The following is a 26,633-nucleotide window of genomic DNA, read 5'->3' as shown; positions in this document are numbered from 1 at the left end:
CTGTGACTTATTACAATGAGGGCTACAAAGCAGAATTGGCAAAGCGAAGAGGCACATGGGACAAAATCCAGAGGAAACCAGGCTCCCGAGTGTCCTCTCCCGGCAGAGTCACCCAGGACATGCGGAATTCCCCCAGCAGCAAGTGGTGAAAAACACATGAGTTGTTGTCTGCTGTGGAAGATCATTACAAACTCAGTGCTCGGGTGTGTGTGTGTGTGAGTGTGAGAGAGAGAGAGAGAGAGAGAGAACTGGTCACATAGGCATCCTCTCCCTAGCATATTCCAAAACATGCGTTAAACGGTGCTGAGAAAATTGGCTCACTGTTTAGATGGAAGGAAAACGCAAGCTTCCAGGCTTCTAGGACAGCAAAGCTTTAGCATAAGCCATGTTGTCTGTATAAGCCATACAGGCATGTGAGCTACTCTTATCAGCTCTGGGAATGGGGGTGGAGAGCGCCCTCCACATCCATGTTCCAGATTCTAGCCAGTGGCCAATGCAGCAGGCAGATCCTAAAGACAGCAGTCTCAGACCTGTCATGTTAACACTCTTCTGTATACCCTGAAATCCTGGCTTCAGCTGACATGACGCCTGTATGTACATATGTCAGGGTAACTGTCCCATTCATTGCTTTTCATCTTAATAGTGTATTATAAATATCTTTCTGGGTCCAGCAAATACAGACCTAGGACCAGTCTTTATGGTTTCATGTTCCATTTTATTCATGTAACTTTTTTTTTTTTTTCAGAGTTGAGAGATTAAGACATTTCTGAAAAACGAAGGTTTAGGAAAGATTTCGTAGTATGTTTGTGCATTTAGGTCCAAAATACAAAAATGAACCTGAGACGAAAAGCTATGAAATGATGACTCCGAAGTCCAGCTCAGGTTTAGGAACTCAAAGGGTACCATTGTTTGCCCTTTCCTCCTCAGACCCGATGCTGAACAGAGTAAGAATTCCACACCACCCTCTGTTCAGCGGGATTTTCTAGTTAACCTTCTCATTTGCCTCTCCCCTGCCACCGAGTGGTGGCCTTTCATCTGTCCTCCCACCTCAGTGTGCCCCAGGGTTGCCCTAAAATTGTATATGATTTCTTAAAACTGAGCTCTAGGCTGCCAAAGTTTGCTCAGCTTCACCTGACCTAACATTAAAGCAACTCCCTGGGTGCATGTCTGCCTTCTGAAACTCATTGACTTCCTTATTTTTTTCTGCCAGTTCAACCATGCATTTAAAAGCTCCTTTAGGGGAGGAGAGGGAAACAGGGAGTGACTGCTTACTAGTTACAGGCCCTACTTTAGGGGACGTGAAAATGTTCCGGAATGATGGTGTCATAGTTTTTACCTTGGGCACTGGGGATTTGCATAGCCCTGCTGCAAAACTCAGGTGCCATAGGCTCATTTTTTTACCCCTTTCTTGGCGGATCATGAGTATCTTTCCAGGTACTTCATGGCCATGGTGTAGTCCAGTCCAACCCAGTGGCTCTATCCTCTAACACGGTACCCGGTATGTGAGGTCTGCAAGCTTAATGTGCCTACTTCTGCCCTTCAGGTAGGCATCACTGTTGAGTGTGTCTACAATACCACTGACTCTCTGTCTTGTATTTGGTACATCTTATCAGCTTCGCCAGCGATTTCTTTACGTCCAACAACCTAGTGATGGTTGAGTATATAGTTAGGTTTATTTCGTGGTTGGAGATGGAGCAGTCTAGCCTCGAAGTTACCTGCCATTCTCCAACAGGCATTTACTCCCCCAAAGGGACTATTTATCCCTTGTTCTCTGCGTCAAAGCATTTGCAGTAAACCCATGGAGAGGTTGGCCAATCCACATCCACTCATATCTGATCAGATCTTCTTTCTCCACCTTCGTCACCAACTGAGTGCCTTGACAGTGTTGGGTCAAGGCTCCGGTATGGATTCTTCAGTCACAACTCTGCAATCTCAACTTCTCATAACTGAGTGTAATGATATCAGGATTAGACTGACATTGAAACTTACAGGTGTAGGAGGCTCACAGGGTTTAGAAATTGGTCAAGGGAAAAGATAACCAAAGGTGGCAGTTGCACACACGCTTTTTTGGGTGGCGTTTTCACAGGTTGTGTGTGGGGCATGTCCCCAGCCTGTCCAGGGACTACAGTGTGTGGGTCCCTACTCGAAAGGAGAGGAAGATGGGGAACCCCTGCAGAGGTGGGGTAGAATTGGAGAGGCGACCTGTGTGTGTGTGTGTGTGTGTGCGTGTGTGTGTCTGTGTGTGTGTGTCTGTGTGTGTGTGTCTGTGTGTGTGTGTCTGTGTGTGTGTGTGTGTGTGTGTGTGTGTGTGTGTGTGTCTGTGTGTGTGTGCGTGTGGTGTGTGTGTCTGTGTGTGTGTCTGTGTGTGTCTGTGTGTGTGTCTGTGTGGTGTGTGTGTCTGTGTGTGTGTCTGTGTGTCTGTGTCTGTGTCTGTGTGTGTCTTTGTCTGTGTGGTGTGTGTGGTGGGTGTGTGTGTGTGCATGTGTGTAGGTGTGTGTCTGTGTGTGCATGTGTGTGTGCGCGCGTGTGTGTGTGTGTGGTGTGTCTGTGTGTGGTGGGTGTGTGTGTATGTGCGTGTGTGTCTGTGTGTCTGTGTGTGTCTGTGTCGGTGTGTGGGGTGTGTGTGTGTGATGTGTGTGGTGTGTCTGTGTGTGGTGTGTCTGTGTGTGTATCTGTGTGTCTGTGGGTGTGTCTGTGTTTGTGTGTCTGTGTGTGTATGTGTCTGTGTGTCTGTGTGTAGGCGATACCACTCAGTACAGTGGGGAGGAGCAGCTCCTGGGTCCGAGAGCTCCAAAGGGCAGGACACCTTGCAGTCATCTTGACCCTGAGGACTTACCTATTGCTGGCAGATGCTGGGAGCAGTTCTGTGAGGTATGCAAAGCAGGCAGGCTGTACATGACTAAAAATCTGCTTATTTGGGCTGTGTTTGAAACAATTGGATGTATAAAAAAAGTTTGAAGCCAGTGGGCTTTATGCACTAACAGGTTTCAGCCTACAGTAAAAAAATAACCTGGGGACTGTCTTTGGCTCATTTATATAGTAACGAGACAGAACAGAATACATCATAACTTAGATTTCTTTTCAGCAGCATACAAGACCACAAACAGCCTATTTGCTTATTATAACAGTTGCCTCTTCATTAGGAGTCCTTATCTGTATCAATGACATACCTCCAAGGAGTATAGTCATTGTAAATACAGCCGATTGCTATACAGATTATTCTAGCGTAGAGCAGTTTCATATACAACAGCCTATCTTATAACAGACCATAAGCATAGATTTCCAATCTGCACAGGGGTGACAATTTCAAAAGAAACACTTCCCCTCCAAAGTTTCTATATGATACTCAATTTTCAACCTATATGCTATTTGCTAATCAGGGATAACTTTTACCATAAGAATGTTGCCTTCTAACACAACTGATATTCTACCTTAACAGAACCTAGAAATTTACCAAGATCGGTTGACAAGGCCATTGACCCAGACAGAAAGAGTTCAGACCTATCATTGATGGTCTATCAGAAAGGAGCTTCTATCACACCACAGGAATTTTCTAGGATGTCAGCTTTGGATGAATTGGCATTACCGTGTGGTTTGACTGTCTGATTCCACATCTGTGTTTTAGATCTCCTATTTCTGGTGACTCAAAATCCCTTCTCTCTGAAGTCTGCCTTCCCTGGAGAAGCAAGATGGCAGAATCGAATTCTACTGACTTCGACCTGCTGTGGTATCTGGAGAATCTCAGTGACAAGGAATTTCAGAGTTTTAAGAAGTATCTGGCACGCAAGATTCTGGATTTCAAACTGCCACAGGTTCCGCTGATTAATTTAAGGGCGACAAAAGAAGAACTGGCTAACTTGTTGCCAATCTCTTATGAGGGACAGTATATATGGAATATGCTATACAGCATATTTCTAATGATGCGTAAGGAAGATCATTGTATGAAGATCATTGGCAGACGAAATCGTGAGTGGGGTCATAAGAAGGGTGGGTAGAAATCGGGGCACTTCACAGGAAGCTGGGTGTTGGGCCTTTTTTTTTTTTTTTAATAGGTTTTTGGGAAACAGGTGGTATTGGATTACATGAGTAAGTTCTTTAGTGGTGATTTCTAAAATTTTGGTGTCCCCACCACCCGAGCAGTGCACACTGTCCCCAGTGTGTAGTGTTTTATCCCTCACCTCCCTCTCACACGTCCCGCTGAGTCCCTGCAGTCCAGTGTATCATTCTTATGCCTTTGCATCCTCATAGCTTAGCTCCCACTTACGAGAACATCCAATGTTTGGTTTTCCATTCCTGAGTTACTTCACTTAGAATAATGGTCTCCAATCCCATCCAGGTTACTGCAAATGCCATTATTTCATTTCTTTTTATGACTGAGTAGTGTGTGTGTGTGTGTGTGTGTTCACAATTTCTTTATCCACTTGTTGACTGATGGACATTTGGGCTGGTTCCATACTTTTGCAATCGCAAATTGTGCCACTATAAACGTGTGTGCACATGTCTTTCTTGTATAATGACTTATTTTCCTCTGGGTAGATACCCAGTAGTAGGATTACTGGATCAAATGGTTGGTTTTCCTTTTAGTTCTTTCAGGAATATCTACACTGGTTTTCATAGCAGTTTACATTCCCACCAGCAGTGTAAAAGTGTTTCCTTTTACCACATCCACACCAACATCTATCTTTTTTTTTTTTTTTTTTTTTGAGACAGAGTCTCACTCTGTCGCCGGGGCTGGAGTGCAGTGGCCGGATCTCAGCTCACTGCAAGCTCCGCCTCCCGGGTTCACGCCATTCTCCTGCCTCAGCCTCCCGAGTAGCTGGGACTACAGGCGCCCGCCACCTCGCCCGGCTAGTTTTTTGTATTTTTAGTAGAGACGGGGTTTCACCGTGTTAGCCAGGATGGTCTCGATCTCCTGACCTCGTGATCCGCCCGTCTCGGCCTCCCAAAGTGCTGGGATTACAGGCTTGAGCCACCGCGCCCGGCCCAACATCTATCTTTTTAATTGTTTTTTTATCATGGCCATTCTTGCAGGAGTAAGGCGGGACTGCATTGTGGTTTTGATTTGCATTTCCCTGATCATTAGTGATGTTGAGCTTTTTTTTCATATTCATTTTTCAAGGACTATCAGATACTGGCCATTTGTGTATCTTCTTTTGAGAAGCATCTATTCTTGTCCTTAGTCTACTTGCTGATGGAATTGTTTAGCTTGGTGGTTTTGATACTTGACTTTTCCAGCCCAAAGAACCTGTCTTCAGAACTGGAAGTCACGTGGGGACCAGGGATGGATTGGATGAGGGTCGTGTTCTATCTTGTGGCTTTCTGATTCTACCTTTATTTTCTATTATGCTAACCAGCTTATATGAAAGTAGCCAGCCAAAGGATTAGACTCAAAGTATTTAAGCTAGAGCAGATTTCCCAGCATGGAGCTCTGTCCTAGAACCATAAGATCTAGCTGTAGAAATGTAGGGGGCTCTGTGTAAAGATCATGGAGAGTTAGCACCCCGGGTACCCTCCTACCATAAGATCCAGCTACAGAAAAGTAGGGGGCTCTGTGGAAAGATCAAGGAGGGTTAACACCCCGGGTACCCTCCTATCATAAGATCCCGCTACAGAAATGCAGGGGGCTCTGTGTAAAGATCATGGAGAGTAGTATTTGGGAGGTTGAGGCAGGTGGATTACCTGAATTCAAGAGTTCGAGACCAGCCTGATCAACATGGTGAAACCCCTGTCTCTACTAAAAATACAAAAATTAGCCGGGCGTGGTGGCACACACCTGTAATCCCAGCTACTCGGGAGACTGAGGCAGGAGAATTGCTGGAACCTGGAACCTGGGAGGCGGAGGTTGCAGTGAGCTGAGATCACACTATTGCCCTCCAGCCTGGGCGACAGAGCAAGATTCCGTCTCAAAAAACAAAACAAAAAAAAAACAAAAAACAAAAAAACAGGCTCTCTGTTGCCCATGCTGGAGTGCAGTGGTGCAATCATAGCTCACTGTAGCCTTGACTCCTGGGCTTGAGCAATCTTCCTGCCTCAGCCTCCTGAGTAGCTGGGATGACAGGTACACACCACCAGGCCTGGACATAACTGACTTTAAATACCAGGCTTTTTTGTCTTGTCATGTCTTTTCTATCTATTTTATTTATATATCTATTTATATTTATATCTTAATATATATTTCCATATGTTTATAGAAATATATATATACATATATGTTTATATAAATATACATATATATGTGTTTATAGTTATATGTTTATATATTTTTATATGTATATAAATGTATATGTATACATTTGTATGTAAAAATTATATATATTTATGTGCATATATATTTATACACATATATATTTATATGATATATCATATATAATATATACACACATAAATATACATAATTTTTTATGAGTCTCGCTCTGTCGCCCAGGCTGGAGTGCAGTATCCTGATCTCAGTTCACCGCAACCTCTACCTCCTGGGTTCAAGCAATTCTCCTGCCTCAGCCTCCCGAGTAGCTGGGATTACAGGCACCCACCACCACACCCGGCTAACTTTTTGTATTTCTAATAGAGATGGGGTTTCACCATGTTGACCAGACGGGTCTCGAACTCCTGACCCCATGAGCCACTCTGCCTGGGCCTATCCATTGTGTACCCTCTAGCCATCTAGAAGGACTCATAGGAACTAGCCAGGCAGGTACTGAACATGTACAAAGTGGCTGCCCAGCTCTAGGTAAAATATATGTTCAGGTTTACTACTGTCCCTTAATTGGTCATATGGAGAAAAAGATTTCAGGTTGTCGCCAGTCATAGCCTAAAACAAATGATTGAACATCTACTAAACTGCTGTTGATACTTGAAAATGGTACTGAGGCCCCAGGACTACCAGCCCTTCTGATGTGATGAGAAACCAGAGATCTGGAGTGTCTGCCTCTTTTTAACATTTAATGGTTGGCAGCGATTTCAAATTAAAAAATGGCTTGAAATTTAAGTAAAACCATCTCGTGGACCAGGTCCAGGTTTGGTCCCGGATTTAAACCTCCAGCACAAAATGAGAGGATACAGAGTCTGAGGCAGAATACGGTGAGCAGTAGGGAAATTTGGCCAGCATGCTTCACTTACCCACCTTATTTGAAAGCTGAAAACTGCTTTTTCACATCTTCTCCCATATAAATTTACAACCAGAAAAAATATATTACATAGCATACAGTATTCAAAAAGTACAAAAAAAGAAACTAAAGTCACCTGGAATCCCACAACCTTGAGCTATACCTAACGTTAATAGCTATCTCCTTCAGGAACTTTCTAGTCACAGATACAAATGTGTAAAAATAGTCAGGCCAGGTGCAGTGATTCACGCTTGTACTTTGGGAGGCCGAGGCAGGTGGATTGCTTGAGGCTGGGAGTTTGAGACCAGCCTTGCCAACATGTCTCTACAAATAAAATTTAAAAATAGCCAGGTGTGGCATGTGCCTGTAATCCCAGCTAGTTGGGAGGCTGAAGTGGGACAACTGCTTGAACCCGGGAGGCAGAGGCTGTGGTGAGATATGATTGCGCCATTGCACTCTAGCCTGGATGACAAAGCGAGACCCTGTATCCAAAAAAAAAAAAAAAAGTCACACTCTATACTATACTTAGGCCCATTTTGATTTATCAAATTTTTACCTAAGCATTTTTGGATAAGGTTAAAAACATCTTAAGCCATCCCTATTGTGGGGCTCCTGCTGAAGGAGTAAGGATTTATCAGTTTTCATGGGTATCTGTCCAAGGTTTTTACAAGTGAGTTATATCAGCATATCTAGATAGGAGAACAATTGGAATGGAAGAAGTAATCTATAATGGATAAAGAAGTGATACTGAGGCCGGGCACGGTGGCTCACGCCTGTAATCCCAGCACTTTGGGAGGCCGAGGCGGGTGGATCACAAGGTTAGGAGATAGAGACCATCCTGGCTAACACGGTTACACCCCATCTCTACTAAAAATACAATAAATTAGCCAGGCGTAGTGGCGGGTGCCTGTAGTTCCAGTTACTTGGGAGGCTGAGGCAGGAGAATTGCTTGATCCCAGGAGGCAGAGTTTGCAGTGAGCCAAGATCATGCCACGGCACTCCAGGCTGGGCGACAGAGTAAGACTCCGTCTCAAAAAAAAAAAAAAAAGGATACTGAAACAGAGGTATGATCTATAAAAACCTTCACATGGTAAGTCCTTTTAGATAACCTGGTGCTTGTTGTTGTTGTTGTTGTTGTTGTTACTGTTTTTTGCTTCAATGAGTCTGGGGACTCGAAGTCAGGTGTCTTCTCGGATGAAGAGTCAGCTGTTGAACTCTACAATTTGCTCAGGTTGATACACTCCATTTTCCTGAGGGTGAGGCCATAAGCCCCATGTAGTGTGGATGGTGACAGGCCAGTGCCTCAAATGACACTTTCTATTACCTGCTTCCTGGGTAGGGTCAGTGGTGGGAAAAGGAGAGAACCCAAGAACCTCTCTGCCTGATGCTGCTCAGACACTCTCTTGGTTAAGAGCACAGACACATGAGTTGCCTATACTGGCATTCGAACCCCAGCTGTGTTTAACAGGTATGGAGCCTTGGCAAAGCTGCTTTTTATATGCCTTCTAATGTAAAGCACTACAGGCTCAGTATTTTAATAAGTCAAGAAACAAGGATTCATTAAACTGGTCATTCCAACAAGTAGCAGTTATGTACAATGAACAAGTCCAGAGATCTAATGTAAGACATGAGGACAGTAGTTAATAAAATCATATTAGGGATTTCTGTTAAATAAGTATCCTTTAGCAGTTCTTGTCACACACAAAAGTAACTGCGATAATGCTAATTTGCTTCTCCCACTACAGTAACTGTTTTACCATCTATACGTATCCCACTACAGTAACTGTTTTACCATTTATACATACCCCATAACACCATGTTATAAACCTCAAATACCTACGACAAATCTTTTTAAAAGATCATTTCAAACCACACCTTCAAAATATAACTAGAATTAATATTTAACTAGACTCCTAAACATCAACTAGGTTATTAGTAGTAGCAGGTTGACAATGTGACTTTTTTTTTTTTTTTTTTGAGACAGTCTCGCTCTGTCGCCCAGGCTGGAGTGCAGTGGCGCAATCTCAGCTCACTGTAAGCTCCACCTCCCGGGTTCACGCCATTCTCCTGCCTCAGCCTCCTGAGTAGCTGGGACTACAGGTGCTCGCCACCACGCCCAGCTAATTTTTTTTGTACTTTTAGTAGAGACGGGGTTTCACCATATTAGCCAGGATGGTCTCCTTTTTTAAAACACTTGTCACCCATATTTATATACTCTATAATTATAAGGATTTTTTTCTGTAATCTGAATTTGATCTTTCTGTCTATATTCTCTATTTTGAGGCCATACAATTTTCTTGGACCTTTTCCTTCCATACCTACATGCTTCTGGCTTTATTGAGATGTAATTGGCAAATAAAAATTACATACACTTGAGGTGTGCAACTTGATGTTTTGATATATACTGTAAAATAACGATCCATGGGGATTCTTGCTCACCCACCATCTCCCTGTGGTTGGGGGTCTTCCTGGGCTGTGTGCCAGTCCTGGGCTGGTGGCTGTCCTGTCTCATTCTTCTGTTCTCCATGGGTTGTGTGGCTTCCTTGATGAATCTCATGTGTCCTAGATAATCCAGTAGAACAGTTGGTGTTGCCACTCTATTCTCTCTCCGTGAGAGCAGTACACGCTACCAGCTTCTGGTCCACCATCTTCTCTAACCATGCCTCACTTTATATTTTAGATATTTTAAAAATTATACTTTAAGTACCTCGACATGGTGGTAAACTTGTTTTCCTTCCTTGAGTGTTTTCTTCCAGAATTAGTAACTTTTTACTTTTATGTTGCATGGTTATCCTGTCATTCACTTCTCTTTTCTTATCTAGCTCAAGCTTATCAAGGACAACTGTGTCCAAAATGTACAGCATGTCCTGGTATAGTGTAAAGTAGTAGTCCCCCACCTTTTTGGCACCAGTTTCAAGGAAGACAATTTTTCCATGGACCAGAATGGGTGGGGTAGATGGTTTGGGGATAATTCAAATGTATTACATTTATTGTATACTTCTATTACATTGTAATATACAATGAAATAATTCTATATCTCACCATCATGTAGAATCACTGGGAGCCATGAGCTCATTTCCCTGCAACTAGACAGTCCCATGTGGGGGTGATGGGAGACAGTGACAGATCATCAGGCATTAGATTCTCATAAGGGGAGTGCAACCTACATCCCTCCTATGTGCAGTTCACAATCGGGTTCACTCTCCTGTGAGAATCTAATGCTCTCGCTGATCTAACAGGAGGCAGAGCCCAGGTGGTAATGTGAGCAATAGGGAGCGGCTGTAAATACAGAGGAGGGCTCAGTCACCCACCACTCACCATCGGCTGTGGGGCCCAGTTCCTAACAGGCCACAGGCTGATATCGGTCTGGCGTAAAGTCTCCTGAACATGCTTCCTAGGCCACATTGTAATCTCTTGTTACCCTTTACATTTTTACCACTATCTGCTGAGGGTGTCCATGGCAGGGGGAGTGAACCAGAGTTTGAGAGATGTCTTTCCTAGAGACCATGGCTGTGTCCTCCATGGAGACCCTTTAAATGTCAATAGCAGGGCTGAGTCCACTCAGTGAGTTTCTCAATTCCATGGACATTGCAATGCCCTTCCCTTCCTGTTCTGCCCAGTGCCCTGAGAAAATAGAAATCCTTCCTGCTTCTCTTGATGATCTTATTCTCAAGACTGTTGTGCTGTCCCTTCCTCATGTGGTACATGTTCACCTGCTCTGTTTACTTCTCTTCAAATTGCAGATATTTAAGAGAATGTCAGATGTGGTTTCTTTTCTTCACTTTCTTCACCCAGTACCTCTTCTGGGGTGGCTTCACATATCGCAGTAGTAAATACAAAAGGTCTTAGTACTTACATAGATTGCTCCCAGTGGAAAAACAACTCAAATGGAGACTTGGATGTGGGACAGGGAATTGGTAGATGCCTGATGGGCCTCGAAGTTTTCAATGGGGAAAGAAACTACAAGTCAAGTAATTAAAGGGTAGAGGAAACTACGGGTCAAGAAACTACTTCACCTATAGTTTCTTTCCTCTGCTTTTTAGAATTTTTTTTCTCCTAGACTAGAGTATAGTGGTACAATCTTGGCTCACTGCAACCTCCGCCTCCTGGGTTCAAGTGATTCTCCTGTCTCAGCCTCCTGAGTAGCTGGGATTACAGGTGCCTGCCACCATGCTGGGCTAATTTTTCTATTTTCAGTATAGACAGAGTTTCACCATGTTGGCCAGGCTGGTCTCGAACTCGTGACCTCAGGGATCCACGCGCCTTGGCCTCCCAAAGTGCTGGGATTACAGGTGTGAGCCACTGCGCCTGGCCATCCTCTACCATTTTAATAAGTTTTCAACATGCCTTTGACCTTCAGTGGACTTGATCACGTGGGAACCTTAACAGGTGAAAAGTTTAGCAAGGTTGTTCCCCGAAATAACAGTAGAAAATGCACATTTATGAACTAGAAGATAAGGAGATTTGGGGAGAGAATAAAGATGCAGCCTGGTGGTGGTGGTTTTGTTCATCATAAAAAGTGACGAGGGAGGAATGGACTGAAGAATAAACTTAAGGTTTTGAACTAAGTTTGTAGAAAATACAAAGGTCCTTGACAGGCTTCTCTGACCACAAAGCATTCTCAGGAAAGAGCTTCAGGGTCATCGGGTAGTTCTATTTTTAATTTTTTGAGGAACCTCCACATCATTTTTCGTAATGACTCCTCTGATTGACAGTGCCTCACACACCGTGCACAAGGCTTCCCTTTTCTCCACATCTTCACTCACACTTACCTTTTGTCTTCTCGATAATATCCATGCTAACAGGTGTGAAGGGAATATTTCATTGTGATTTTTATTTGCATTTCTGATTCGTGATGTTGAATACCTTCTCATCTCCTCTCCTTTTGGGACTGTAATTACATGTATTTTATACTCACTCTTAGATATTGTATCACAGTTCCCTGATGGTCGGATTGGTTTTGTGATTGTTTTTCCGCTGTGGTTGTCAGGTCAGTTCTATTGATCTGTGCTGGTGCCCCTCATCGTTTCTTCTGTGTGTGCCATCTGCCATTCAACCATTCCAGTGAATTCTTTGTTTTGCAGAGTGTATATTTTAAGTTACAGAGCATCCATCTGATTCTTATACTCTATATACATAATATATGGGGCTATATATGTAATATATTATGAAACGTATAAAATTATTACCTCCTAATTCCAAAAGCTGGGTTATATGTACGTATGCTTCTATTCAGTTTTTATTTTACTTTTGACAAATAGTTTTGCATAATTATAAGGGACAATGTGATGTTTAGATATGCTTCCATTGCGGAATGTTGACATGAAGCTAACAAATCTATTGTCTCACATACTTATTCTCCCCTGGACTAGGAGAATATATATTTGTAAACTATGTATGATACGGAACTAATATCCAAAATATATAAGGAACTCAGTAACAGGAAAGCAGATAACCCAATCAGTAAATTGGCCCAAAAAAAAAAAAAAAAAAAACCCCTAAATAGACATCTTCCAAAGATTTTTTTCTTGATTGTAAATCATGGTTTATAATTACGAACAATATTCACCATCATCATCATGGTTTTCTGTTTTTTATTGTATACTGAACATCGTATATAAAAACAGTAAGGAGAAAGTCCTGTGTCTGCCAGGCTGTTGGGATGTGATGAATCGGAACTGGGCAGCCCTGGTAGTCTTGAGGGTGGGATCAGGTTCGTTTATCCATCAGGCTCATCTCCACAGCGGGGAGCTAGTGTGTTACATTCCATTACATTCGGGTCCACCTCACCAGCCCTGCTGCAGCTGTTAATCGCTGGCTTTTATTTATCCCATTAAAGTCTTCCAGGCTGCCGGGCTCCCTCTTCTGCCTGCCCTTACCCAGGGATAAAAACATTTTCAGGTATCTGTTCACTGAGGAAGAAGTCATCTTCTTCTAGGAATTCACTTATTTGGATCATTTCTGTATCGTACCTCTGATAGCTTTATACTTATGTCTTAACATTTTTGTTTTTGCAGTGGGAGTGTACTCTTGTGTGTTCTCAAGAAATAAGACTCCCTTTATGATACATTTTAACTTTATTCCATGTATCACTTCATTTATCTTAAGTAGTTCATTAAATGATCTGGATTTAAGTAATAATATGCGTAAACAAGAAAATAGAAGGAAAGATGAATGTGTAACTCATGACTGACAGGCCAAGATGTAATAGGTAGATACTTTGAGCTGAATACATACCAGGAAACAGTCCCTAAACTCGAGTTATTGCCTCAAAGGAAAAACTGGCTGTGAAACGAAACATTATAATTGAAGGCTACATAAAATGCTAGGGAACCCCCAAAAAGGAAAGAAATATGTCCTTGATGCCAACATACGAGAGGGAAGCCCTTGCAGGATAAAGAGCAATGCTCAAACTGATCTGTCAACTCCATTGTATGGGTTGAATAGGTTTTATTCAACCCTTTTCCTTTAAAGCAACATGGGCTAGGTGCAGTGGCTCATGCCTGTAATCCCAGCACATTGGGAGGCCGAGGCAGGTGGATCACCTGAGGCTAGGAGTTCGAGACCAGCCTGGCTAACATGGCGAAACCCTCTACTAAAAATACAAAAAATTAGCCAGGCGTGGTGGTGCATGCCTGTAATCCTAGCTACCCGGGAGGCTGAGGCAGGAGAATCGCTTGAACTCAGGAGGTGGAGGCTGCAGTGAGCCCAGATCGTGCCACTGCACTCCAACCTGGGCAATAAGAGCAAAATTCCATCTCAAAAACAAATCAACATGATAGTAAATATCTTTGTACCTATATCTTTGTGATATAGTAAGTAAAAAATTTCTACTACACTTTTCCTGTAAACATGAAAAGAAGCTAAAACTGTTGTTACATCTTGAACTTCTATCTTTGTTCTATTTTCTGCCCCATACTCACTGGATTAGGTAATCAGGAGGCATGCAAGGCTCTCATGAGGAGAAAAGTCACCCTGCAATGGGAAAATCACACTTTTGGAGAATTTCATTATAATTTTTTTTGTAACGTTGCATCAGATGTGTTCTACATCCTTCAATTAGCCTATGATTCTACCAGCTGTTATTCAGCCAACGATCTCAATGTGTTCCTGATGGGAGATAGAGCATCTGGAAAAACTATGACTATAAACCTGGCTGTAATGAAGTGGATCAACGGCGAGATGTGGCAGAACATGATCTCGTACGTCGTTCACCTCACTTCTCACGAAATAAACCAGATGACCGACAGCAGCTTGGCTGAGCTGATCGCCAAGGACTGGCCTGATGGCCAGGCTCCCATTGCAGACATCCTGTCTGATCCCAAGAAACTCCTTTTCATCCTCGAGGACGTGGACAACCTAAGGTTCGAGTTAAATGTCAATGAACATGCTTTGTGTAGTAACAGCACCCAGAAAGTTCCAATTCCAGTTCTCCTGGTCAGTTTGCTGAAGAGACAAATGGCTCCAGGTTGCTGGTTCCTCATCTCCTCAAGGCCCACGAGGGAGGAAAACATCAAAATGTTCTTGAAAACCACAGATTGCTACGTGACCTTGCAGTTCTCAAATGAGAAGAGGGAGCTATATTTTCACTCTTTCTTTAACGACCGCCAGAGAGCGTCGACAGCCCTCATGCTTGTACATGACAATGAAATACTCACGAGTCTGTGCCGAGTCGCCATCCTATGCTGGATCACATGTACTGTCCTGAATCGGCAGATGGACAAGGGGCGTGACCCCCAACACTGCTGTGAAACACCCACTGATCTACACGCCCACTTTCTTGCTGATGCGTTGACCTCAGAGGCTAGACTCACTGCCAATCAGTATCACCTAGGTCTCCTAAAACGTCTGTGTTTGCTGGCTGCAGGAGGACTGTTTCTGAGCACCCTCAATTTCAGTGGTGAAGACCTCAGATGTGTTGGGTTTACCGAGGCTGATGTCTCTGTGTTGCAGGCCGTGAATATTCTTTTGCCGAGCAGCACTCATAAAGACCGTTACAAGTTCATACACTTGAACGTCCAGGAGTTTTGTGCAGCCATTGCATTTCTGATGGCAGTACCCAACTGTCTGATCCCCTCGGGCAGCAGAGAGTACAAAGAGAAGAGAGAACAATACTGTGACTTTAATCAAGTGTTTACTTTCATTTTTGGTCTTCTAAATAAAAACAGGAGAAAGATTCTTGAGACAACCTTTGGCTACCAGTTACCCATGGTAGAGAGCTTCAGGAGGTACTCGGTGGAATACATGAAGCATTTGGGCCGAGACCAGGAAAAGCTGACGCACCATGGGTCTTTGTTTTACTGTCTCTTTGAGAATCAGGAAGAAGAATTTGTGAAGAAGGTTGTGAACCCTCTCAAGGAGGTTACCGTTTACCTTCAATCGAACAAGGATATGATGGTCTCATTATACTGTCTGGAGTACTGCTGTCACCTGAGGACATTTAAGTTGAGTGTTCAGCGCATCTTTGAATACAAAGAGCCACTTGTAAGGCCAACTGCTAGGTGAGTCTTTAAAAAATAAATCCTCTTTTCTGTCTTCCTAAGACCTGCCCATAATTCTAGAGCTTGTTGACCAGAACAAGACAAACTCGGCGCCATGAACTTCATTTCCAATCGCGCTTCTAATTAGACCAGTGACTTAAATCTCTCTGCTTCTGTTTAAACTCAAACTTTGAGTTAAGCCTCAGCACTGTTGACATTTTGGGCCAGCTATTCTTTGTGGGGGGATCTATCTTGCACATTGTAAGTGGTTTAGCAGTATCTCTGGTCTCTCCTGTGGCCAGTAGGGTCCCTTTTTCCCCACTTGTGACAGCAACAAAAATCTATATCACCAAATGTCTGCTGAGGGGCAGAATTGCCTCATTGCAAACCAGTGGTTTAACCTAATTTCTTCAGATCTGTTGTATAGATTAAACAGAAATAAACCTTGTATTGTTACATTATAGGAATGTTCATGATAGCACAAAACATGCAACATTGATTTTTAATATTGAAGTTTTAAAATATTCTTGTATTTAAAGGCCCTGCACTCAGATGTATCTTACCTGAATATGGAGTCACCAACTACTTTAGTGGATCTGAATGTTGTTTTTTCATGCTTGACCCTACTTTATTTCTTGCTGCCTGGTATTAAGTCTGGGTCAGACAACAGACACTCTCAAAAGATACGTGTTTTACAAATTGCTGGAGTTGAATCAATTCCATTGGAAAACTCAATTTTTCTTTTATGTAGTCAAATGAAGAGCCTTGTCTACTGGAGAGAGATCTGCTCTCTTTTTTGTACAATGGACACCCTCTGGGAGCTGCATCTTTTTGACAGTGACCTTAATGATATTTCAGAAAGGATTCTGTCTAAAGCCCTGGAGCATTCTAGCTGTAAACTTCGTACACTCAAGTAAGTACTATATCAACTTCTGCCTTAGAGGTTCCCCCAGGAATAACAGTGATCTTTTTCTTTCTCTGGGAGAAGATAATATACAAAACACACTTTCAGGTCAGGCTCTTCGGGGCCTAGGCTCCTTCTGTACTTCTCAACCATCTTTAGTGTGTCTATGATAAAGATGACCTTGGGCCACAATGGCATCTGAGGTCCCAGTCATCATGGCTGCCTTCAAGGCAGGAAGCAACAGAAGGGAGAAGGAAAGGTTGATCTAGAAGCTTCAGGAGCTTCCTTGATGGAGCCTTTTCAAAACTCTTTCTTGTATCACTTCTGCTTGCATCTCATTGACCTGTTTACCTTGTCCTCACGCAGCTTCATATAACTACAAAGGTGGACTGGGAAAGTAGTCTCTTGCAATCAGGAAGAAATAGTAACAACTGGATTTATCCTAAGGAAGAAAGCAAAAATGGGTCAGGGTAGGAGTCCAGCAGTTTCTTTCCTAGGGAATGCATTAGAATCAGGTGAAAAACAGCTGTACTTGCCTAAACAGTCATTGGGAAAATGAGTATTTATCTGAGTTTATAATAGCTCTATAGGAAATGTCACTAAATTATTCAGTACACATCAACATATATGATCTTAGGATTCCGGAAGCCCAGGAATTAGCTTTATTTTCATTCGAGAAGAATGCATACTTTGTTTGGGGTGCTTGTCTAAGCACTAGGATATATCGATGGGGAAAAAAGACAAATTTCCTTGCTTGCTATCTGATGAGACAGAATATAGGCTGACATAATAAGTACATGCATTTTAAAGTATTTTAGGGTAATGATGTGATGGGGAAAAGAATGGCAAGGTCAGGGTGCATAAATGGGTATTCAGGGGTATGGGAGGGTACAAGCCGTAGAAATAAGTTCCATAGAGAAAGTGAGATTTGAGCAAGGGCTTGAATGAGGTGAAAGAATTAGCCAAATAAACTGTTGGTCATCCCCTGGGAGGGGTGGGGATCCATGAAACGAAGGCTTTGTGTTCAGAGACCTATGTGGTTAGACCAGTGTGAGGCAGGAAGGGTATGACGGAAATGGCTCACAAGTATGTATGGCATGATCATGGTGTTGTAAATCAGTGTCGGGACTGGGTTTTCTGGAGAGAGGTGAGGAGTTTTGAGGGGTTTTGAGCAGACATGCCATAATTTAGCTTGTATTTTAAGAAGCTCATTCTGGATACTATGTTTAAAAATGGCCAATCAGGGACCGTAGGACAGAATCTGAAAGCTCAGAGGAGGCTCCTTTTCTTGGTGTTTGCCAGGTACGGATCAGTGGTGCCTCTGAGGGTATGAATAGTAGAGGTTGGTGAGGTGCCAACTCTGGGGCGTATGTTGATAAAGGATAATTCCTTGATTAAATCTAGACTAGGAGATAGAAGAATGGCCCCAAGATCTTTGTTTTGGAAACTGCCACGTGAGAATTGCCGCTGAGATGGGAAACGATGGCGGGAGCAAGAATTTGAGGAAGGTCAGTCTAAAGTTGTCTGAGCTAAAGTTGCGATGTCTATTAGGTGTCCAAAGAGCAGTGTGGAATGTTTCTGAACTGAAGGTAAAATGTGAGTGTCATTCATAGATACATGTGTATGACACACATGTATATTTAAAGCCAAGGACTGAGTTCACCAAGGATAGGAATGTTGCTCAGGAAGCAAAACGATCCCAAGACTGTCGCCTGGAGTTCTCCAACATGAAGTGGTTGGGGAGAAAAGCAGAAACTAGCGAAGGCCTTTGAGGGAGTCATTAGGCTAGAAGGAAAAGTAAACGGTGTGTGGTATCCTCGGATCCCAGTGAGGCACGTTTACTAACGAAGGAAAGGTCAACTGTGTCAGATGGCGGTCCTTATTCAAGGAGACTGAAGACTGAGAATTGACCAATGACATTAGCAAGGTGGAAGTCATTGTTGGCCAACAACAGTTCTGGAAGGATAGTGAGAGCTGTAAAGCCTACTTGAAAATGGAGAGGAGAACTGAAGAATTTTAGGCCAGGTACAGTGACTTAACCCTGTGATCCCAGCACTTTGAGAGGCTGAGGCGGATGGATCACTTGAGATCGGGAGTTCTAGACCAGCCTGGTCAACATGGTGAAACCCCATCTCTACTAAAAATAGAAAAATTAGCCAGGTGTGGTGGCATGCAACTGTAATCCCAGCAACTTGGGAGGCTGAGGCAGGAGAATCGCTTGAACCCAGGAGGCGGAGTTTCCAGTGAGCCGAGATTGCACCACTGAACTCCAGCCTGGGCAACAGAGTGAGACTCCATTTTGTGTGTGTGTGTGTGTGTGTGTGTGTGTGTTTAAAAAAACCTTAAACAGTTTTGTTGCAACACAAGGCAAAGACATGGGAGAGAAGTTGTTGGTGTAAAACAGGGATCAAGAGAATCACTGGGTAAAGGACTCTGGAAATACAGCAACATGGAAAACATCCAGTCTTCCACCAAGTAGCCACATAGGCTGGGAAGTAAATTAAAAGGGCTGCCTGTGTGTTCTACGTCTGGATTTACCATAGGATCCTCAGTCCTCAGTTATTCCTCCAAGGGTTGGCCAGCTTCCACATTTCCCTTCCTGTCTGTCTCCTTTAATGTTGACTTGGAGATTCCTGTTTTCTCTAGCTGGCCCTTAGAGACAATGACCAAAGCTGTTGCCCTGATGTCCTGCTTCAACTCCAAGGGAGTGATGAGAAACGTTCACTCCGGGGTGGGGAGTGAGGGCCAGTGGTGGTGGTGGGGCTCTAGGACAACTTTTTTTTTCCTCAATGAAACTGTGAATTGTTATTTGTTATTTTTTTGAGTCAGAGTCTTGCTCTGACTCTTCCAATGATTCTTCTGCCTCAGTCTCCCGAGTAGCTGGGATGACAGGTGCGCGTCACCATGCCTGGCTAACTTTTGTATTTTTAATAGAAACAGGGTTTCACTGTGTTAGCCAGGATGGTCTCGATTCCTTGACCTTGTGATCCACCTGTCTCAGCCTCCCAAAGTGCTGGGATTACAGGCATGAGCCACCCCACCCAGCCATGAATTATTTTTTAACTTCAGGTTCAGTGGTACATGTGCAAGTTTGTTTATACAGGTAAGCGCGGGTCACAGGTTTGACATACATATTTTGTATATAGACTGTAAGACTGTATGCCCAGGTACTAAGCCTAGTACCTATTTTTTTTTCTGATCCTCTCCCTCCTCCCCTCAAGTAGACCCCAGTGTCTGTTGTTTACCTCTTCAGGTCCATGAGTTCTCATCATTTAGCTCCCTCTTACAAGTGAGAACATGCAGTATTTGGTTTTCTGTTCCTGTGTTAGTTTGCTAAGGATAAGAGCCTCCAACTCCATCCATATTCCTGGCCCCCCTCCACCGGCAAAAAAAAACACCAGAAACATGCCCTCGTTCTTTTTGATGGCTGCATAGTATTCCATGGTATGTATGTATCACATCTATCCAATCTTGTTGATAGGCATTAAGTTGATTGCATGTCTTTGCTATTGTGACTAGTGCTGCATTGAACATTCATGTGCATGTATCTTTTTGGTAGAATAATTTATATTCCTTTGAGTATACACCCAGTAATGGGATTGCTGGGTCAAATGGTAGGTCTGCTTTTAGCTCTTTGAGGAACCACCACGCTGCTTTCCACAATGGTTGAATTAATTAACACTCCTACCAACAATGGGAACATCCTTGCCAGGATCGGTTTTATTTATGGAAAACACACACACACATATATATATATATATATACATATTTTTTTTTTCTTGAGGTGGAGTCTTGCTCTGTCACCCAGGCTAGGGTGCAGTGGCACGATCTTGACTCACTGGTCCTCCACCTCACAGGTTCAAGTGATTCTTCTGCCTCAGCCTTCTGAGTAGCTGGGGTTATAGACATGCACCACCAAGTAGGTTAATTTTTTGTATTTTTGGTGGAGATGGGGTTTCACCATGTTGGCCAAGCTGGTTTTAAACTCCTGACCTCAAGTGATTCGCCCACGTTGGCCTTCCAAAGGGCTGGGATTACAAGCATGAGCCTCCACGCTCGGCCTGTTATTTTTTGATTCTTAAATAGTAGCCCTTCTGACTGGTGTAAGATAGTATCTCGTGATTTTGATTTGCATTTCTCTAATGATCAGGGATATCGAGTTCTTTTTCCTATGCCTGTTGTCTGCCTGTATGTCACCTTCTGAAAACTGTTACATCCTTTGCCCACTTTTTAAGGAGGTTATTTTTTTCTTGTAAATTTAAGTTCCTTATAGATGTGGGTATTAGACCTTTGTCAGATGCATTGTTTGCAAAGGTTTTCTCCCATTCTGTAGGTTGTCTGTTTACTCTGGTAGTTTCTTTTGCTGTGCCTAAACACTTTAGTTTAATTACATTCCATTTATCAATTTTTGCTTTTGTTGCAATTGTTCTTGGCATCTTCATGTTGAAATATTTGCCCATTCCTACGTCCAGAATGGTATTGCCTAGTTTTTGTTTTTTTGTTTTTTGTTTTGTTTTGTTTTTTTGGTTTTTTGGGTTTTTTTGAAACAGAATCTTGCTGTGTTCCCCAGTGCAGTGGCATGATCTCAGCTCACTGCAACCTCCCCTCCCAGGTTCAAGCGATTCTCCTGCCTCAGCCTCCTGAGTAGTTGGGACTACAGGCACCCACCACCATGCCCAGCTAATTTTTGTGTTTTTAGTAGAGACAGCGTTTCACTATGTTGGCCAGGCTGGTCTTCAACTCCTGACCTTGTGATCCACCCACCTGAGCCTCCCAAAATGCTGGGATTACAGGCATGAGTCACTGTGCCCAGCCTCTCCAAGGTTTTAATAGTTTTGCATTTCATTTTGTCTTTAATCCATCTTGAGTTGGTTTTTGTATGTGGTGTGAAGAAGGCATTCAGTTTCAGTCTTCTGCATATGACTAGCCAGTTATCCCAGCACCATTTGTTGAAAAGGAAGTCTTTTCTCCATTGCTTGTCTTTTGTCAACTTTGTTGAAGATCAGACTGTTGTATTTGTGTGGCCTCATTTCTGGGCGCTCTATTCTGTTCCATTGGTCTATGTGTCTGTTTTTGTACCAGTACCATGCTGTTTGGGTTATCATAACCCTATAGTATAGTTGGAAATCAGGTAGCGTGATGCCTCCAGCTTTGTTCTTTTTGCTTAGGATTGATTGCCTTGACTATTGGGGCTCTTTTTTGATTCTATGTGAACTTTAAATAGTTTTTTCTAGTTCTGTGAAGAATATCATTGGTCATTTGATAGGAATAGCATTGAATCTGTAAATTGCTTTGGGTAGTATGGCCATTTTAACAATATTGATTCTTCTCTCCATGAGCATGGAAGGTTTTTTCCATTGTTTGTGTCATCTGATCTCTTTGAGCCGTGTTTTGTAATTCTCCTTTTGATCTTTCACCTCTCTAGTTAGCTGTATTCCTAGGTATTTTTTGTGAGGCAATTGTGGATAGAATTACACTTCTGATTTGGCTCTCAGCTTGGCTGTCTTTGGTGTATAGGAATGTTAGTGATTTTTGTATGTTGATTTTATTTTTCTCTTTTTGTATCCTGAAACTTTTGCAGTTTATCAGCTGAAGAAGATTTGGGGCCGAGACTATGGGGTTTTCTGGATATGGAATCATGTCATCTGCAAACAGGGATAGTTTGACTTCTTCTCTTCCTATTTGGATGCCATTTATTTCTTCCTCTTGCCTGATTGCTCTGGCTAGGACTGCTGAAACTGAATAATTTACATGTGGTTGATCCTGTGCTGTATCAGCCATCAGCATATTTTGGCTTTTGCTCTCAGTATAGAAAAACATGGTTAAACTTGTGCATGTGGATGTATCTTAGTATCTTTGTGCATGTGGATGTATTCTGAGTATCCCACTTGTGGGTCCCGCTTCAGAAAGGTCATGAGGTGAACACAGCGTAAAGACCCAGGGGATTACTTCAAAGTCAACAAGCTGACCTTGGAATTAGCACTAGTCTTCTGACCTGACTCAAAATTTAAGATCGGGATCCACGTGTGAGGATGTAATCCACTGAGAATCTTTGTTACAGAAGGAAGTGAGGCAGGCAGGAGAAATTGCGGAGAAGATGTTTGAACCTTCACTGGTGCTTTCCTGCTATTTTGTCTTCCACAGGTTGTCCTATATCTCGACTGCTTCCGGTTTTGAAGAGTTACTCAAGGCTTTGGCTCGTAACCGGAGCGTGATATACCTGAGCCTCAACTGTACGTCCATTTCCTTAAATATGTTCTCACTTCTGCGTGAGATTCTGGACAAGCCCACATGCCAAATAAGTCATCTGAGGTGAGGCGTTGCTCGGCTGAAACCTCAGTGAATGTGAGGGGAATGGCTGGGTGTTGGTGGAGAGAGGTGCCCCTTCAATAACACTACCTGCTCCTACCTTTTCATGTCATTCATTCCTCAATTTTTTTTTTTAGCATGTGATTTCTCTCACCAACATTATTCCTGTCTTTTGAGTTGAATTTCTATATTGATATTTCACATAACATGGCTTCTCCCTCCCTTGACTGATATTTCTCTAATGATCTAATTCCTCTGGTCATTCTGAAGTACAGACTACTAGTCAAACCCTAAAACACTGTCCAGTGGAAATTATTCAAGCCACAGACTGAAATTTTCTAGTAGCCACATTAAAAAGTAAAAGGAAGCAAGTGAAACTAATTTTCTTTTCTTTTTTTTTTTTTTTGAGATGGAGTTTCACCCTTGTTGCCCAGGCTAGAGTACAATGTTGGAATCTCAGCTCACCGCAACCTCCGACTCCCAGGTTCAAGCGATTCTCCTGCCTCAGCCTCCCAAGTAGCTGGGATTACAGGCATGTACCACCATGCCCAGCTAATTTTGTATTTTTAGTAGAGACGGGGTTTCTCCATGTTGGTCAGGCTGGTCTCGAACTCCTGACCTCAGGTGATCCACAGGCCTCAGCCTCCCAAAGTGTTGAGGTTACAGGCGTGAGGCACCGTGCCCAGCCTTGAAACTAATTTTAACAGTATTTTAACAAAGCATATCAAATTATATCCGTATGTCATTAGTACAAAAAGCTATTGATGTGATTTTATATTCCGTTTTGTATAAAGGCTGCAGAACCCAGTATTTCAGAGAACATCACCACTCAGGCACATTTTCATCAGAATTGTTTGACCTCCATATGGATTTCATAAAATTTACAATTGAGAGAACTAATTCACATGCCCATGTCCTAAACGTACTTAAGTCTTCCAATAATTTGAAATCAACCTTTAAATTTAAACTAGCCAAGCCTGGCAGCTCATGCCTGTAATCTCAGCACTTTGGGAGGCAGAGGGGGTGGATCACTTGAGGTCAGGAATTCGAGAGTTTGAGACCAGCTTGGCCAACACAGTGAAACTCTGCCTCTACTAAAAATACAAAAATTAGCCAGATATGGTGGCAGGTGCCTGTAATCCCAGCTACTCAAGAGGGTGAGGCAAGAAAATCGCTTGAACCCGGGAGGCGGGGGTTGCAGTGAGCTGAGGTGGCGCCACTGCATTTCAACCTGGGCAACAAGAGCAAAACTCCATCTCAATAAATAAATAAATAATAAATACCAATGTAAATGTAGTAAAACTAACAATCCAGTGCCTCAGTCATGCTAGCCATGCTTTGAGTGCTCAGTAACTATTTGCTAGTGACTCAATATTGGATAATGCCACTTGCTAGACCTCATCTCCAATAAGTGCATTTCGCTTGTACTCTGAATTTCAAGTACCTCATGCTCTAACAGCGCCTCCTGTATTCTCAAGCTACTTTGTCTTATAAGCAAATCTTCGCACCCTTTAATCCTACTGGGTCCTTCCTCCATTTGAGCAGCAGCTTCTCACCCTTTCACCTCCCTCATCCCTTTCTTTTTGTTTTGTTTTGTTTTTGTTTTTGTTTTTGTCTTGAGATGGAGTTTCACTCTTTTTGCCCTGGCTGGAGCACAGTGGTGTGATCTCAGCTCACTGAAACCTCCACCTCCCGGGTGTAAGCGATTTTTCTGCCTCAGCCTCCCAAGCAGCTGGGATTACAGGTGCTTGCCACCACATATAGCTAATTTTTGTGTTTGTAGTAGAGATGGGGTTTCACCATGTTGGCCAGGCTGGTCTCAAACTCCTGAGCTCAAGTGATCCACCCACCTCAGCCTCCCAAAGTGCTGGAAGCCACTGCACCCAGCCCCTCACTTTCTTTCTGACATATTTCAGATTCCATGGTTCTTGAGAGTCATCGCCTTCCATCTCACTCAGCATCCTTTCTCCATATCACATTCTCCCAGCTAAATCCCAACTCTCGCCACTTTGTAGGTAACTTCTCCCCTACCTCAATGCCTCCCCATCCCAAACTCCTTTCATCTTGGAACACATTTCCTCTGGGTCTTTGGTTTCTGCCAAACCTTCATTGTTCCTCCTCAGCTGTCTTTGCTTATTTTTCATCTTCCTGGACTCTTATCTTTGGGGTATTTCCAAGTGGTTCTAAATGTCTTCTCTATACCCCTTCTACGTGTTCTTATTCATGGCATTAAGTAGCCTCTGTGTGATGAAGACTCTCAGGTGCTTATTTATAAACATTTCTCCTGGATTCAGACTCAATGAAGTACTTGTAGAGATATCAACTTTGATATTTATTTATGAGATGAAGTCTTGCTGTCGCCCAGGCTGGAGTGCAGTGGGGCCATCTCGGCTCACTTCAACCTCCACCTCCTGGGTTCAAGCAATTTTTGTGCCTCACCCTCCCAAGTAGCTGGGACCACAGGGGTGCAGCACCACACCCAGCTAACTTTTGTATTTTTAGTAGAGACAGGGTTTTGCCACGTTGGCTAGGCTGGTCTCAAACTCTCAACCTCACGTGATCTGCCCACCTCAGCCTCTTACTTTGATATTTAAATAGGCATTTCAAATACAGATTTTCTTGTGGCTTGGCTTAGACAACTTTTCTAGGTCTGTTAGAGTAGATCCATCTGACTCCTTCCTGCTTCCTTTACTGCTAAGCACGGTAGACCAGCCCATCTCCCACCTACCTGCAGTACTTCAGAACTTCCTACCCGTCCATACCTTTGCTTGCTACATGGAAAAGAGAGTGTAGAAGAGCAACTTTCATCTAGTTTGTATTGTTTTGTTTTGGGGGGGTGTGTGTCTGTGTTTGAAGCAAAACATAGGTTTATATTTTGATATAGCAGCTTTATTACAAGGGTAGACTAACTCTTTTTAGTTAACTTTTAGCTTCAGGGATACATGTTTAGGTTTGTTACGTAGGTAAACTTGTGTCATGGGGGTTTGGTGTGCGGATTATTTCATCACCTACATACTAAGCCTAGTACCTCATAGATATTTTTTCTGATCCTCTCCCTCCTCTGAATCTCAGCCCTCAAGTCGGCCCCACTGTGTGTTGTTCCCCTCTCTGTGTCCATGTGTCCTCATCATTTAGCTCCCATCTATAAGTGAGAACATGTGGTATTTGGTTTTCTGTCCTTACCTTAGTTTGCTAAGGATAGTGGCAATTTAAGTCAGATCTGATGACTCTGTCCTTTCATCTTCAAACCCTCAATGGCTTCCACTTTCATTCAAAATAGAATACACAGGTCAGCGCGTTGGCTCACGCCTGTAATCCCAACACTTCGGTAGGCTGAGGCGGGAAGATCACCTGAGGTCAGGAATTCGAGACCAGCCTGGCCAACATGGCGAAACCTCGTCTCTACTAAAAATACAAAATTGGCCAGGCGCGGTGGCTCAAGCCTGTAATCCCAGCACTTTGGGAGGCCGAGACGGGTGGATCACGAGGTCAGGAGATCGAGACCATCCTGGTCTACATGGTGAAACCCCGTCTCTACTAAAAAAAAAATACAAAAAACTAGCCGGGCGAGGTGGCGGGCGCCTGTAGTCCCAGCTACTCTGGAGGCTGAGGCAGGAGAATGGCGTAAACCCGGGAGGCGGAGCTTGCAGTGAGCTGAGATCCGGCCACTGCACTCCAGCCTGGGCGACAGAGCGAGACTCCATCTCAAAAATAAAAAAAATAAAAAAAAAAAACAAAATTATCCAAGCGTGGTGGTGCATGCCTACTCGGGAGGCTCAGGCAGGATAATTGTTTGAACCCAAGAGGCAGAGGTTGCGGTGAGCCGAGATCATACCA

At 43.2% G+C, this 26,633-nt stretch overlaps 1 protein-coding gene across 2 annotated transcripts in view; it reads left to right on the top strand.

Annotated features, from left to right (window-relative positions):
• The window catches only part of NLRP11 (NLR family pyrin domain containing 11), a 45,428-nt gene that overhangs the window by 6,102 nt on the left and 12,693 nt on the right, over positions 1-26,633 (top strand). The window contains exons 2-5 of one of the 2 annotated variants that reach the window (XM_033224527.1): positions 3,626-3,966; positions 14,035-15,604; positions 16,335-16,496; positions 22,632-22,799. In XM_033224527.1, coding sequence (XP_033080418.1) covers positions 3,690-3,966; positions 14,035-15,604; positions 16,335-16,496; positions 22,632-22,799 — 2,177 coding nt within the window. In that variant the 5' untranslated portion in view covers positions 3,626-3,689. The remainder of the gene's footprint in view (positions 1-3,625; positions 3,967-14,034; positions 15,605-16,334; positions 16,497-22,631; positions 22,800-26,633) is intronic. The other variant, XM_033224528.1, reaches the window with a different exon arrangement.

Source organism: Trachypithecus francoisi, unplaced genomic scaffold (assembly GCF_009764315.1).
Source record: "Trachypithecus francoisi isolate TF-2019V2 unplaced genomic scaffold, Tfra_2.0 Lachesis_group12, whole genome shotgun sequence".
Lineage (NCBI taxonomy): Eukaryota > Metazoa > Chordata > Mammalia > Primates > Cercopithecidae > Trachypithecus > Trachypithecus francoisi.
The sequence above is the reverse complement of the archived record's forward strand: the minus strand, read 5'-3'. Positions and strand labels throughout refer to the sequence as shown.